General features: G+C 31.0%; 2 protein-coding genes across 2 annotated transcripts in view; one reads left to right on the top strand and one right to left on the bottom strand.

Annotated features, from left to right (window-relative positions):
• pasi1 (septate junction component pasiflora 1) overlaps positions 1-8,527 on the top strand; it is a 51,193-nt gene extending 42,666 nt beyond the window's left edge. The window contains exons 5-6 of the mRNA XM_035353657.2: positions 3,047-3,097; positions 6,063-8,527. Of these exons, the coding sequence (XP_035209548.1) occupies positions 3,047-3,097; positions 6,063-6,146 (135 nt within the window). The 3' untranslated portion in view covers positions 6,147-8,527. The remainder of the gene's footprint in view (positions 1-3,046; positions 3,098-6,062) is intronic.
• Positions 8,528-15,159: 6,632 nt separating this feature from the next.
• The window catches only part of LOC118184027 (uncharacterized), a 145,331-nt gene continuing 144,732 nt past the window's right edge, over positions 15,160-15,758 (bottom strand). The window contains exon 6 of the mRNA XM_035353658.2: positions 15,160-15,611. Within this exon, the coding sequence (XP_035209549.1) occupies positions 15,404-15,611 (208 nt within the window). The 3' untranslated portion in view covers positions 15,160-15,403. The remainder of the gene's footprint in view (positions 15,612-15,758) is intronic.

Raw genomic sequence — 15,758 nt, 5'->3', positions numbered from 1 at the left:
TTGTTTTATGTAAATTGAATAGGTTTTTTTCACATACATATTTTGATTTTGTTGTATAGGTTTTCTATTGCTTGTATAATGGATAGGTCTTTTTCGTGTACATTTTTTGATTTAACTTAGATTTAGTTTTTATTTTTGAATTTGTTTTACATGTAATATCAGAATTAGGAAGTTTAAATGTTCTTTACGGCTTTAGCTAGTTGTCACCTCTCCTTTTCTTATAAATTTATTTTAAAATTTGCAGCTCAACAGGCAGTTTTTGACCAACTAGGTCTCACGTTTTTATGATTTACTACTTTCTACTTTTATATATAGGTAGGTATATATAGTGTTATGAAATGTCCAGCTGCAGTAAGATAGCCTCCGCACAAGGCAGGTTTAGGGTTTCAAGAAAATGGCAAGAGAAGGCAGGGTTTCCATATTTGGAGAGAAATCACCCATTTGGTGACAAAATTGGCAATATGTCATAGATGGATGGAGAACCTTCTGGAACGAATTCTTACCGGTTTGGCCCAGAATGTTCTCGCTTTATAAACCCTGCTGGTATGCAGAGAGTGAGTCAGTTAAAGAGTCAGTGAGCAAGAGTCTCTTAGTCTAGTGCCAAGTTGGTCATCGAATGCATCAAGAGAGTCTCTTAGTATATCGCGAGTTAGTTTACCGTCAAATTTTATCTTAGAGTGTGATGAGCTCTGAGAACTACCGAACTGAGTCGGGAGATGTAGTCTTGTGTATCGTCGAGCAAATCGCTAGTTGTAGTGTACGAGTCTCGAGAGTACATAGAGTTCCTAGAACGACCAAGCAGAGTTAGGAGCTGTACTCTGGTGCTTTGCCGTGCTTCATCATTAATAGCTTGATAGCCTGAAGGCTGTGTCGTTGATTATTTCAGCATGTTTATGGTAGTTCTTCGATGGCTGTAAATGTGATTTTGGAGCTATCCTGCGTAATACTGGCTAATAAACTGTGTTTCGATACTTCATCAAGTGCTATTCTCGTTATTCACTCCAAATCCACGAACCCATATGTAAGAAAAAAATAATATATATGCAATGAAAACAAAATTTAGAAGCACTGATGTCTGACCACTGAGATGTGATTGCACACCATACTAATCCATAATGATTAGGAACATTTGTATTCAAGACAGATTAAATTCTGTTTTTATTTAAATTCAAATTTGTAGTCACAATTCACGTGGCATTCTAATCGTGCCTCTTTTCAGAAAAATTACATTTTTTAATACTATTGCGATAGGAAGGGAGCACAGCGAAACAAAATGGCATCCAAGCAGTGGAGAGATACAAGCAAAGTATGCATTAATCCAACATGGAAGATTGCTAAGAGGAAGGTTTTGGTTTAGGTTCCGAATTAAGTACATCATTAAGCATTACGCATGCTCTGGCATAGATTTATCTGCAAATGATGCAGTCCAGAAATGTTATTAATTTTTTTTTAGAATAAAGAGAAAATACCCAGATTAAAAATGAAATAAAAGGTTATTATTAAATTAAATTATGAAGCTGATTTACATATTTTTATCTTACACACACGCATATATGTATGTATATCATCACAATAAAAAAAAAGGAAAAATGGGACTAAAATAATCATATTAAAATGCTTTAAGAAATAAAATAAAACCCTATTAGAGAGCATTATTCCAGACTTATGCAGTGTAACAGGATGCACCTGCCTCACCAATGGTTATGTGATTTGGACTGCTGAATGTTAGTAGTTCAACCCAGTTTTAAACTTAAGTGAACAGGCTCTTTGTATGGTTGTTTATCGTAGTTTGCCCTCCGTGTAATGTGAATATGAGTCACTTTCCCTTTGAAAGTCTTTCATGAAGTCTAAAAGAAGAGTCACTGCTCTCCTCTTAGTCTAATAGCCCTTCTGTGCTTTGCCACATTCATATAACATAATCTACCAGGCTTTTGAGTAATAATAAAATTTAGTTAATTTTGATTGGAGATTAAATCAGGTGTAAAATTTTCTTCAAAATTAATGGTTTTTTTTTTTTTTTTTTTTTTTTTGTTCTGGGCATATTAGTTTAAATTCTTACAAGATGAGGCATTCTGATTGTATTTGTAAACATTTACTATTACTAAGTTTTCATATTAACAGTTAACAGATACTTTAGATTTTCTTATGCTTTCTTGCAAGTGTTTTCCATTTTTACATTATTAATGCTTTGATACTTTAATATACTAGTAGTAAATATTTTATCTGGTCAGTGATCTAAATGAATTAGTACTACGCTTTGAGTGCTTTTATTCAGAGATTTGTATGTTTAAATGTAACCATAAATGTGTAATATAAGCTAATATGTTTAGTGATATTGCATGCAAACTAATTTTGCAGTGATATTTCTCTATTAGTCTGAAAACTGATTTTGTAATGTTTGGTGATTGAAGAAAGTATAATTACTTGAACATACACTTCCCCATTAATCATTTTCGATAAACAAAACTGTTGTTAAACAGTATGATTTAGCAATATAAATGGTTAAGCATGACATCACAGTACACTTGTAGGAACATTGCTTATGTTTCATGCAAGTCTGAAATCAGAACTTAAGAAATTAGAATTTTAATAAGTTTCAATAAGCCTGTTTAATTTCTGTAAAGAAGGATATGAGTTAACTGCTGCTATTCTGTTTCTCTGGGGGGGGGAAGAAAAAAAAAACCCAAGGATTTAAATTTGAGCTCTGTGCTTTGTGAAACAGAGTATTTCAGTGGGGTATATTCAGAGTTACAGGATCTTGAGTGATTGGTTCATTTCAAACTTCTGCCTTAATTAGTTCAGGTTTGACACCAGCTTTCATGGTCGATGGGAAAATATTCAAGTACTTAGTAACTAATATTATTTAATATTAATTTTTCTTTTGAGATTGAATATGTATTTAAAAAAATGTGATGATGCTAACATTTATCTTCTTTATAAGGCTTTGTTTGAAAATATTGGATATCGCTTTTAACTGTAGATATTTAGTAATATTTGTTCATTTCAGTGTCCTATTTATACTCTTTTTTATTTGCTTTTCTTCTAGCCGTATTCATTATTGGCCAGTTTTATTCTTTGGTGCATTGATGGACTTCATGTGAGTATTTATTTAATTTATTTTTAAAAATTTGCCATATAAGTGCTATATTTTCCTTAATTGCTTAAAAATTTCACAAGTCACATTTATTGTGTCTTAATTTTGTGTTAGATCTTAACATCAGTATATGATTGTACAGTTATTTAATATATTCCTAAGTGCAAAATGATTCATTTATCATGTATTAAATGAGATTAATTGGCAATATAACTTTTTCTTGGTAAATTTTTTATATTCTTATTTATCTCATTAGAAGACATCCATAGGGATTATTATCTAAGAACTTAAGTGCATTAAATCAGATAAATTTTTTTCCCATACCATATCCTCTTAAAAAGAAGATATCAGAAGACCAAAATGAGTGAATTTTACTGGCAATCAAATACTCGTTATTCTTCAAGTTATGTTTTTTTTTCTTTTAATAGTGCATTAAGGGACACTTTTCTAAGCTGTTATTAAATAAACATGATTGTAAGAAACCTTGAGAAAATTCATTAAATACTATAATGTAACTATTAATTATTATATCTTACCAGTAAATAGAGGGCAAATTATTGCTTTCATCATTGTTAGCAAGTTTAAATTTTCAAGTAAATTTTACTTGCACCTAAAGGATATTTGAGTTAAATATGGTTGAATTCCATCTGTTAAGTGCATCTCTATAAATCACTTCGAGTGGGAGTATTTTAATTACAGTTACTTTGTGTTAATGTTGTGAACTATCAGCACATTAAAAGAACATCAGGTAGATTAACCACTTCACTGTCCTACAAAACTCAAATATTTGCTTCTTCTTTTCCCTCTATAGATAAGTTTTACACGTGAAAGGGCATTAGAAATATTTCTTCCTCCGTTTTATCAGCAGTTATGACCTGCTTAGAAAATTACCTTATCCTCGCCCTTCTCAGGAGAAAACTTTCTTTTGTGTTCCTTAGTCTCTTATCTGAAAATTAACAAAGATTGTTTCCTAAAAGCACTTAGTTAAATGAATAGCAATTCCATTGCGGTTATGAGCTGAATGGGGGACGGAAGTTCATTCCTGTTTCCTGTCTTCGTAAGTGAAATCACTCTTGATATAACTCCGCTGTGGAGAGAATGTAACCAGTTAAACCAACAATCATCTCTTTTTCATATTTGACCCTTCCTGGGGGATTGAAAAAAAAAAAGAAATTAAAATTATAATGACAAATTAAAGTTGCTTCAGTTGTTTCTACTGACAATCTGTTTCTTTCGACTAACTGTTGGAGTTGATATAACAAAAAGTATCCTCTCCACATTTGTACTGAGAGTTGGAGTGGCAAATACATATTTGCATAGCTTTGTTAGACATGACGTCTGATCAGTGTACTTTGTATCTGCAAGTACTTTGTATAGCTGTGCACTGATTATCTTATGCAGAGTTTAACGAGAAAATGGGACAAATAATAATATAAGGCGGAATGGTGAAATACTGTGATGGTTCTGTATATATGGGATATAGGGTAAACCCTACCCAGGGTAGTGGTAGGTTAATGGTGCACATATTGCTTTGCTTATGTAGGAATTTACTAATTAAGCAGAACATGGATTGAAAACTAGTTGAATCACTGAAGAAACTGGCATGACTTTCCCTGAAAATGTTAACACTTATTGGTTATGCCAGGTCACATTTCTAGGCAATAATTTTTTAGCAACAGAACATCACCAGTGACATTTTGATAGTCTTTATGTGTCCCTTATCTTTAGTTTTTTTGTTTTTAAAACACTCATTTGCATTTTTCTCTCTCACCTTTCAGAATATCACTTTTTGCTTTTGCTGTACTTTAGATGCTAAACTCGTAATTAATAATGTGAATTATGTAAAACTAACAGAATTTGCTACCAGTGGAACCAAATGCTCATACATGTATTTAAAGACTTTGTCGCCCACCTTTGCCGAGTGGTAAGATTCTGAACACTGGCAGTTCAACTCTAGTTAAAATCCTGGGAAATGGTACAGCTTTGTGGCAGTTTACATGATTTGCTTCTTGCTTAATGTGAATGTGAGCAACTTTCGTTTAAAAATGTCTTCCACCAAGATATCCATACTTTTAGGTTGATAGCCCTTGCATGCTCAGTCAATCCAGATAATGCAATCCTAGAGTTTGGTAGAGTTGTCAGCAATAATTGGAAATATTTTATCGCCAAGAAAATATGACTCTGTGTAAATCAGTAAGTGACAGTTTTCAACAGGAATCGGCTATCTGGTAGAAAATAGAAGAATAGTTATCCATCAATTATTGCACTTTCAGCCCCACCAGTAACTGAGCTATTAAATACTGCTAAGTACATGGAGTTCTTGGGTTGTAACCCGGGTAATAGGCTGGCTGCATGTCTAATTTTAGCAGTTTTACCCAGTATATAATGTGAATGCAAGCCAGTTTACCTTGAAAAGCCCTCCACAAAGATATCTCTCCCCTTAAGCTGATAGCTCTCATGTTGTTTATGTCCTCATGTTGTCACTTTCCAGTTATTTTTATTTTTCACTTTATGTAATTAATAAAATTACAATGCAAAGGATAAAAAATTATATCATAATCTGGAAACATAAAACATTATACCTGTAGTAGTGAAAAGGCAGTATTTCCAAGCTAGAATTTTAGGGCCCACCAGCGGCCGAGCGGTAAAGACGCTGAACACTGGTAGTTCGGTCTGAGGTTCGAATCCCGCGAACGGGCTGGCTGCATGGGCGTTTTCGTGGTTTTCCCCATGTGTAACGTGTATACGAGCCAGTTTCCCTTAGAAAGTCCTCCACGAAAGGCATCCCTCCCTTTAGGCAGATAGCCCTCGTGTGCTTTGCCATAATTAAATACACCAACACCAACACCAAGCTAGAATTTTTTTTTGTTTTTTAGACATAACTTAAATTTCCATGAAATTGAATGTGCTCATAAGCTTCATTAGAATTAGTCTTCATTAGAATTAATAGAAAAATATTCTTTTTCAGGTATACTGTTTGCTATGTGTCATTTCTCAATATCAAGTGCTTAAAGAGTTGCAAGAACCACGCTTCATTATTTTACATCCATAGTTAAAGATGTTTTAAAATGTTTTATTGTTTAGAGGATGGATTTTATATTGAATAACTTTTATTGTTGTCTTCGAATCTTTGATTCTATTAAAGTAGAAAACTAATGAATCTTTTAAATTTGTAATCAAGGGCAATTTTTATAAGTGCAACTTGCATCATATGTATATTGTAAATATTGTTATATTTTTGGTTACAGTAAACCCTTGCTGAGTGCAGATTTGCAAAATGCTGTTTCATGTGTACGAGTTATTTTAATTGTGTGCACTTAATTTGCCTGCTGCTAAAATTTCATTCATATGTGATTCAGTATTCATTCGTCAACATTGGAACGCTCACTGCCATTGAGTTTGCCTGGAAGTTATCAACAATTTTGAAGGATTTCCATCGATTGAAAGTAAAGCCAAAGAAATTGGCCAAATTGCAAAAGTACTTGCAGATGAAGGTTTTTCAGATGTGGAAAAAGGAGATGTCAGAGAATTAATCGAGAAATAACAAATGAAGAATTAGGTGATCATATAACATCAGCCAATAGTGAAAGCAGTGATAATGAACAAGATTAAATGCCATTAGCTTACAAGAAGTTAAACAAAATGGTAAAGAAAGGCACAGGAACTATTGACCCAAAATGAAGAAAGCGGAGTAAATTTTATGAGAGGCATTGAAAAACTGTACCCTTCTTAGCGCAAAACTCTCACAGAGTTGCACCAGTCCTTGTCCTAAGCAGAAATCACTAGCATGTTAAAAAAATAGTAGTATTATGTACTTATTAAACAGTAATGATTTTCCCTCCAATTAATGCTTGTTTTATTTTTTCCTTTTAATTATAAAAGCATTTAGTTTTGTTTAAGTCATATATATATATATTACTAATTTGAATTACATGTAACGCACTTCTTCTGTAGAAAGTCAACTTTGTGGAATGCGATTTTGCTGAGGCACAATATATTAATAGCATAACCCCCACATTCATCAAGGGTTAACTGTACAGTATTCACTTGTTCTAAATCATAAATGGTTTCTGCGTTTTTAGAAAAGCAAGGTTAAAAATCTGCTCAAATTAAACATTCAGAATCAAATGTTTTTCACCTTTTTAATTTGAAAGTGACTACATTTTTTCTGTCTTTTATGTTAACTTGCATTCTGAATTTATGACATGAATCCCAAATGTACATATTGCTGAAGTGCTAGGGTTTTTTGAAATTTTGACTTTATGCTTCAAATTTCCTGTTTAAAACATATAAGAAAGAATATTCCACTTGAAATTAGAACTTAAAGAGTTATTATATCTGAAAAATAAAATATGACAGTACTGTGAAAATACATATTCTTTAACTGCTTATTAAATAATGAGAGCTTCTGATCATAATTTAAATGGCTTAGATCTAAAGTGTAGATCAGAGAAATTTAAAAACAATATACTCAGTCACAGAAAATCTCTTGTCTAATTATTATGCGACTTAAGCATTGAATAATAGCATCCATCATATTTATACTTTGCAGAATATGTAAAGTATCACATTAAAATGATCATTAACATTTTGACCTCCATCATTATCATAATGTTGTCGTCAGGTTGCCTGATGGGAATTAAAAAAACTGATATTCAAACTCTGGTAGGATATTATCATATCACTTTCATTATATTTTCATAAGTGTTCTTTTGTACTGATTGTTACTTGTTCCATATTAATTTTACTATTGTGATAGTTAACAAGTGTATAATAAAATCTAAAAATCCGATTATCTTTTGTATTGTTTTAAGTATACTATTAATTAGTGTAAGGGTATTTCATGTCATTTTCATGAACTTACAACTGTAAGGTATTTCTAGATCTGTGTGTGCTTGAGTGATGCTAGGATTTTAGCATTTGTATTTGATATTTAGGTATTTGTGTCATGTTTCAGTCTTTTTGACAGTAGAATAAATGTGCATCTTTTAGCTGTTATTCTCTGTTATGGAGAAGAGTTGTATGTTTATTTGTTGTTCATTTTATGTACTACTATTATTATCAATTATTTTTATGTGCTAATGTGCAGTCCCCCCCTTTTGAATTGCTAATGCATTTATATATTATTATTTTTAATGCAATTTTCTCTTTATAGTTTTTATATATTTTCTTTTTATTTTGTTCAAAAATTGTTGGTAAAATTTTGAGCTTTAATAGTTTTAACATTTTTCTGTTGCAAAGGGGCAGTGATATATATATGTATTTGTTATTTTCCCTCTTTGAAAAGTTTAACTCTTTGATAAAACAATTATTCAGAAACATAATGAATTTGTTAGTTAAATATGTATTCATTTTATGTGGGATATTGTTCTGGTTTCATTTCTAAAAGTGTGTGTTATTTAATGAATACTATTAAATGAGATTTTCATAGTATTGGTGTATTTATTTTGCATAACACACATTCCACATTCTACAATAAACTATTGTAAATCTATCTTTCAAGAATTATATAAAATTTTTCATGTATTTATTTAAATCATGGCCTGTTTTGAAAAATATATTTCACATTTGAGTTTGACATCCTTTAGTGGCGTATTGTGAGTACTTGGTATCAGATTGATATCAGATCAGCAGAATTTGATTAATTATATGATAGTTATTATGATAGATTATTTCACACAAAAACATGATCAGATGCAAATATTTTGTGGTGGTGGTGGGAAATTGAAATGACAGTTTGTAGAGACATTAGGTTAATTGGAAAAGCCGGAGAGAGGAAAAATTAGCAAACGCCTTCGCCAGGAATCGAACCACGGACCTCTGGAATACCGGCCCAGCGTGCAGAACCACTACACCACGAAGACACGCTAGGAAAGCGGGAGAAATACCTTATAAGTTTTTAACAAATTAACAGGATTAAAATGCATTATTTATCATGTACTGGGGAATATAAATCATGTCAGCAAAATGTAGCAGTATTGTTAAGAATAATATAGAATTATGGATGTTTATTGAAGAATAAGGCTTGAATGAAAGTTTGGGAAACATTTATCTCATGCATAAGAAATTAATTATTAGGAGCTATGGAATGATTATGAATCATTAAAATGGTATGAAGAGATAATGTCAATAATGTATATGAATCATTAGAGATTTACTAACAGCAAAATGGTACTAAACAGCAAAAGTTAAGATATATCATGAATTTTTTATGTATTGAAATTGATGCGTTAATTTCACTTACTCAGCTTCGTACCTAACAAACACATTTTGTTTTCATCATACAATTGAGTTGCCTTTTTAGAGATATCTAATTCTCTTCTTTTTTTTCAGCATACTGGTCATGCATAATATAGCTTTTATGTTGGAAGTCTTCATCTATTTGCCTTCGCACTCCTGTCGTTCCACTTAAAAACCTCAATTTATTCTTTTGTTTTTCTCTGCACTCCACAAGTTTGCTTCTCCAGATCGGCTGTTCGTTGAACTGGAGTACTTAAGAGCAACATTGTTGGTCACATTTTGCGTTTATTTATGACTAATATTATTAAAAATCATCCACCATTGGGGAATTAGAACTCCTAGAGGCATTTCATATAAAAAAATCTTTTTGAGTTCTGGTTGAAGTTGCCAATTCTATTCTGTCTTTACCTTCAACTTTTAAAGAAAGTATGTCATAGTTACTTTCCTTTATTGTTAATAGATTGTGGCAGAAGCTTTGTTTCCACTTCTGTAGCTGGAATAATCTCGAATTTGTTGTCTCTTGCTATTAAGCACATTTTCCGTCTGAAATTTTCATTTCTGCAGCTGAAGAAGGTTTTGTTTAACACTAGATTGCCCAAAGGAAGTCATTTTGACTGCTTTTTAATTTCAGTTAGAAAAACAATTATGTATACAGTCAAAAGTCTTTAATCCGGACTCGTCGGGACTTCGGCAATTCCAGATTATCGGTTTTTCCGAATTATAGATCATCAGTTTATACCTGGTAAGATGGCATGCAGAAATTATAAAATAAAAAATATGAAACTGTAATTTATGAAATAGAGAGCAATTATCTAAAGGGTATCAAAATTTACAAAAAAAAAAAAAAAAATGCTTAATATTTATTTGTTTACTTTATTAAACATTTCTTTCAACGTGCACATGCATAAAGCATACATTACGCATAGTCGAAATTAGAAAATTGCAACCGCAAACTATTTTATGTGTATTCATGATATTTATAATGAGGAATTTGATTTAAATCATATCAAAGATGGAGTACATCGAGATGAAATACTACATTTAGTAAGGAATTATAAACCAAATAAAATAAAAACATCTGCCCTGAAGATAAGGATAGTGCTGACAGATCAACTTCCAGTTCATTGCGTGCCCCCCTCCCCCGCAGTGCAGCGTGAAATTGATAAACAGATTTTGGAATGGTTAGAGAAACAAAGGATATGCCTCTTTATCTATTTTTTTGCAGCAATTCCACTTTTTGTTTGATGGACATCAAAACATGCTTTCGCTTTGTAGATCATTTGGCAGCTCCAGAATTGGAAATTCTTTTTGACATAATCGAAAGTTCAAGCTTACTTTTATAAAATTGCTCTAACAGTCTACAAAAAATAATAAGCCGGATCCAATTAGAAGGTTTAGGAACAACACGATCTGCAACATTAACTGAAATAGATAATTAGATAATTTTAGCTTAGCTCATACCGTCTGCTATACATTAAATGCACATGCGTAAACGCAATATGCGTTTATGCATGCACAGAAAGTTTGTAGCTTTGAGGTCCGGATTATGGACGTTCGGATTAAAGACTTTTGACTGTATAAGGAATTCACATACAATTTCTTAGAATTTTGTGACTTTTTGTATATATAAATGGCACAGAAAGTTTGTAGCTTTGAGGTCCGGATTATGGACGTTCGGATTAAAGACTTTTGACTGTATAAGGAATTCACATACGATTTCTTAGAATTTTGTGACTTTTTGTATATATAAATGCATTTATTAATAATTGTAGTTACACCCTTCTTTCATTTCCAGTATATACGATATGTGTTATACCTATATTGCCCAAAAGCAGCCATTTAGACTGCTTGGGAATTTTTAAATCAAATGACTTTTATTATTGAGTAAAATTCTTATATGACCAGTTCGACTCTGTACTGAAATAAATTTTCATTTTTTTTTTTCGATTACTGTCGCATGATAACAAACAAGTACGTGATAAATTGTCATTTTTGGCGTATACTTTATAAGTTGCAGTTTCTCAATAAGGTAAAGTAGTACTTGTTATTCGAATCACGGTGAACACATTATTCTGAAACTTATCGAGCCATATACAAGCTGTGGAAGAAATATGACCGATAACGTTTTTGCTAGCATGTCACTCGCAACAAAATTATTGCCCCCTCCACCAAAAAAAAAAAAAAAAAACTAGTTGGAACTATTAAAGGAAACAAAAGAGAACTACTGAAATCAGCCAAACGAAGGATAACATGCCTCGTTTTTCTACTCTGCTATATAAATCAGAGAATTGTGTTCTTACAATATACAAGAGCAAACCAAATAGAAGAGTAGCTGTACTAAGCATTAAATTTGTGAAAATTGATAAAAATAATGATAAAATGTTACTGGAATGTATTCAATTTTATAACAGCACAAAATTTGGAGTTGATATGGTGGATTAAATGGCCAGAAAATGTACAGTAAAAGCTAGTTCTCGTAGATGGCCCCTCCAAATATTTTTCAATACTTTAGATTTCGTTGCTATAAATGCTTGGATCTTTTACAAAGAAACAACAGGTATACAAATACAATGAAAAGAGTTCTTGTTTCAATTAGCAGAACAGCTTTAAACTGAACACAGAGCTGCAAGACAGAAAATGTCATCAGAACATGGAGATCCACAAAGATCAACTGCAACATCATCAAATGCAACCCATTCTAATAAACTCAAAATTTGTCAAGTACGACTTTGCCACTACAACAAAACAAATAATATATGTGAAAAATGTCAAAAGTATGTCTGCGAAAGATGTACACATAAAAAAGATTTCCACTTTCATTTGCCAAAAATGTACAAATAATAATGCAGAAATAATTTTTTTTCCAAGTGAAGTAACTTTTTTATTGTTAATATTTACTAATAACTTGTTATATAACTGTAAGTAATATAAAAATATTAAAAATAAATTTTAAACAAATTTCTTTACACATTAGTTATTCTTTCACAATGTTTTGGGCAATAGGTATATACTAAGTTTCAGTCTTTCTGGTGTTAAACTTCGAAATTATAGTCTGACAAATTAACGGCTATTATACTGATTCTTATTGCTGTATCTTTAATGTTATAATGATTAAAGGTTTACTTAAAGAAGTATTTCCTTTTAAGAACTTGCATGTTAATTAGAATCGCATCACTTAAAAAACCTGCCGGAAGTTTTCAAGTTCATAAATGAAACCTTAGAAAAAACCTTAGAAATGCTGAGTTTTCTTGTCGGCATGACAAGCAATGATCAAATTTTTTACAATTAATAGTACCAAAGAATTATTTCTAATATCTATTAAAAATACTAATTATTGAAGAAACATTTTAATTCAACAACCTACAAGATTATGAATGTAAAATGATACTTGTAACAAATTAGAAAATTTGAAATTGTATTTTTCAGACAGCAAAGTATGGAAGGTTTTAAATCTTTAAGCTTTTAAAATTTAAATGTTTTTAAGTAATTCTTAATTGAAAAATCATTTATTTTTTACTAGAATAATATTACTCATTTGCATGGCAAAATATGATTTTTTGCATAGGAAAGTGATGTAATTTAGTGCTGTTTCATTTTATAAGTATTTAGCTCCTCTTAGTGTTTGCCATCAATTTTTAACATATTTCCTGATAAGCTTCTGGCTCAAATTTTGCTCATAAAGTATTTGTGGACGGTAAAATGAGCGATTTTTTTTTCAAAATTCGATTTATATTATTTTTAATTTAATTTTGAAAGGAGTTTCCACACATATCTTTGTTTCACGAAAAAACTAAAAGTCTCAGAATTTTACTGTGTGCATCATCGAATAGAGCAGAAAAAAATCTTTTAAAGTTGAAACTTGTATGAAATTTTTAACATAATTTATGATTATTCGGCGAATTTTTGAAAGTCGCTTGATTTTTTCGACTCTTCAAGCCTGTTTTAACATTTCAATATCTAAAAATTTATCTGCTAAAGACTTTTGAAATTTTCCCAGATTTTAAGACAAACTCTTTAACCCTCTTTTAAAACAAGAATGATAAATAGATATTGAACAGACGATTTTCTAAGTCTACTACCCATATTTCTTTCCCTCTTTTTTATGGATAGATTTTGCATTTACTACTCGTTTCTTTTCATTAATTTCAAAAACAGTCGAATTCAAATATCGATTAGAGTTTAAAACTGTTTCTAATGAAATCTTCCATACCACTTTTAATTTTCCCCGTCTCTAAGTTGGAATGCCATCCAAGTTAGTTTTTAAGATCAAATCCGCGAATTTCTTATGCCATATAATATGCATATAATGGGAAATTAGAAATAATGTATTTTATTGCATGTTTATAAATAGCAACAGAATTGTTGGATGTAAAAGAGTGATTATTCATTGTGAAAACGATTTTTCAATTGAATAATTTCATTAATAATGAATAAACTAAAAAGAAGAAATATACGTATAAAATGCAGTGTGTTTATAAAGTAAGCTTTTGTTTAAACTTTAAAAAATAATTAAATGAAATTAAAATCAGGTTTTGGTTTGGCATTTTTTGATTATGGTAAAGGGTTTTCGAAGGGAAACTGGCTTGTGTTTGCATTACACATGAGGAAAACCATAAAAATGCCCATGGAGGCAGCCAGATTGCTGGGATTCAAAATGCCAGTACTCAGGGACTTTGCCACTCGGATGCTGGTTAGTCTGAACTAAAAGTAAAACAATTTATCATAATTTAATGGTAACAGTAGATTAAATAATTCTCTTCACAGAATTTATCTACAGTTTTATATCATGAATAATAAAAGTGTGGGAGCGTGAAAAACGAAATCTAATAATTAATTGTATTGGCAAAAGTATAAGCCATTATTTTTATAAATTTATGAAGAGTGCCTCACACATCTATTATTTGTAATTCTGTACAGAATGTGGTCTTTATAAAATTGTAAATTTTGTAAAGAAAATTGTTTAAACTCGCATTCCTATGAAATTGTATGATACATTATTTTCTTCCTTTTAGTTCATAAATTATTTTATGAACTTAAAATAAATACTAAAAGCTTTTTTATATTTCTTTCACATAGAGAAAAAGGAAAGTTATTGAGTTTGGGCATGTGTTCATAAAGCCTGTAAACAGTTAATATTTGCAATGGTTTTCTTTCTGAAGGAAGAGTTCATGCCTTATTATTTATGCTTGTTTCTTTTGCATGAAAATTCTTAAATCTAAGTAGTTTTAAAATATTAGATATATTTATAAAGGAAAATTTATACGCAATAAAAAGTAATTTGCGTTTTTGCTGTTCATATTCATTGTGAAATTTAGTTAGTGCTAAACAGTTACCGACTTCTAATACTTGAGAAAATTTGGAAAATAATTCATTTAAATTTGAGTTATTTCTGTAGCTGGTGTGACATCTCTTCTATGTGGTTTTCTCTGAAATACTGAATGCTTTTAATTTTGTCTGGTATTCGCTTTCTAAGCAGTACGTTAAAGGAGTTTCAATAGGTGTAATGTAGCCAGAACGACTTCGAAATCTTTCTACAAAAGTCCCTGTTGTGTTGTAACATGAAAACTTCTTTAATCATTATTCACACGATGTTAGATAGTCTGTAATGTGCTTGTCATTCTTTTTAGAATTATAAAGAATATTATATGAAGTAAGCGGAATATAAAGCTTGATGGTTTGATCTTTAAAGGCATTTGCGCACAGAAATATTACTCTCAATTTTAGAGTAATGCAGTTAATTTTAATTAAACATTAATTTTTGGATGTAAGTTATTATTGCTATTTAAATATTGTGTCTAATTTTTTAAAAAAATTCTGCCACTCGGTATAGGGAAATAGGAATTTATTGAAATTTCAGGAAGAATATCTGGAGTAAGCAGTGATTTATGGTAAACACACAGTGGATACCAAAAATGTTAGGTCAATGCTTCGAAAATGCTGGCGCGGATTTACACACAAGAAATATATGTATGTTATATATCAACATAAATATTATCTCAAAGGGAATGAAAATTGCTTAAAGTTGTTTCTAAAATCGATTTGCATCAGCAATGATTTCGCTTAGGCACTTCATAGAGAGCTGCGTTCTGGACTTTCTATATATTTGGTGTCGGGCTGAGGTGGAGCTTTCCGCTCACCTGGAAAGAAGGCATCTTCTTCATCTGGAATATCATCTAAAATTTGCCCTCTTGAATTCACAACAGAAATTGATTTCTGGTAGCTGAATAACTGGCGCTCCAAGCTGTAATTTTCTGCTTGTAAAGCCATGATTTCTCGCCTGGAAAGAAATCTGTATATGTAAAAATACACATATTACTTACTATTATACATGTTATACAACATTGGTATATGTGTAACATATTTGTACGAACATCGAATTAAATGATACTCGAAACAAAATTCATAAGATTCAGAAATGCGTAAT

This window comes from Stegodyphus dumicola, chromosome X2, assembly GCF_044657685.1.
Source record: "Stegodyphus dumicola isolate Sdum_Otavi_A_Nest chromosome X2, ASM4465768v1".
Classification (NCBI taxonomy): Eukaryota; Metazoa; Arthropoda; class Arachnida; order Araneae; family Eresidae; genus Stegodyphus; species Stegodyphus dumicola.
Note: the sequence above shows the minus strand (reverse complement) of the source record. Positions and strands in the feature narration are given on the sequence as shown.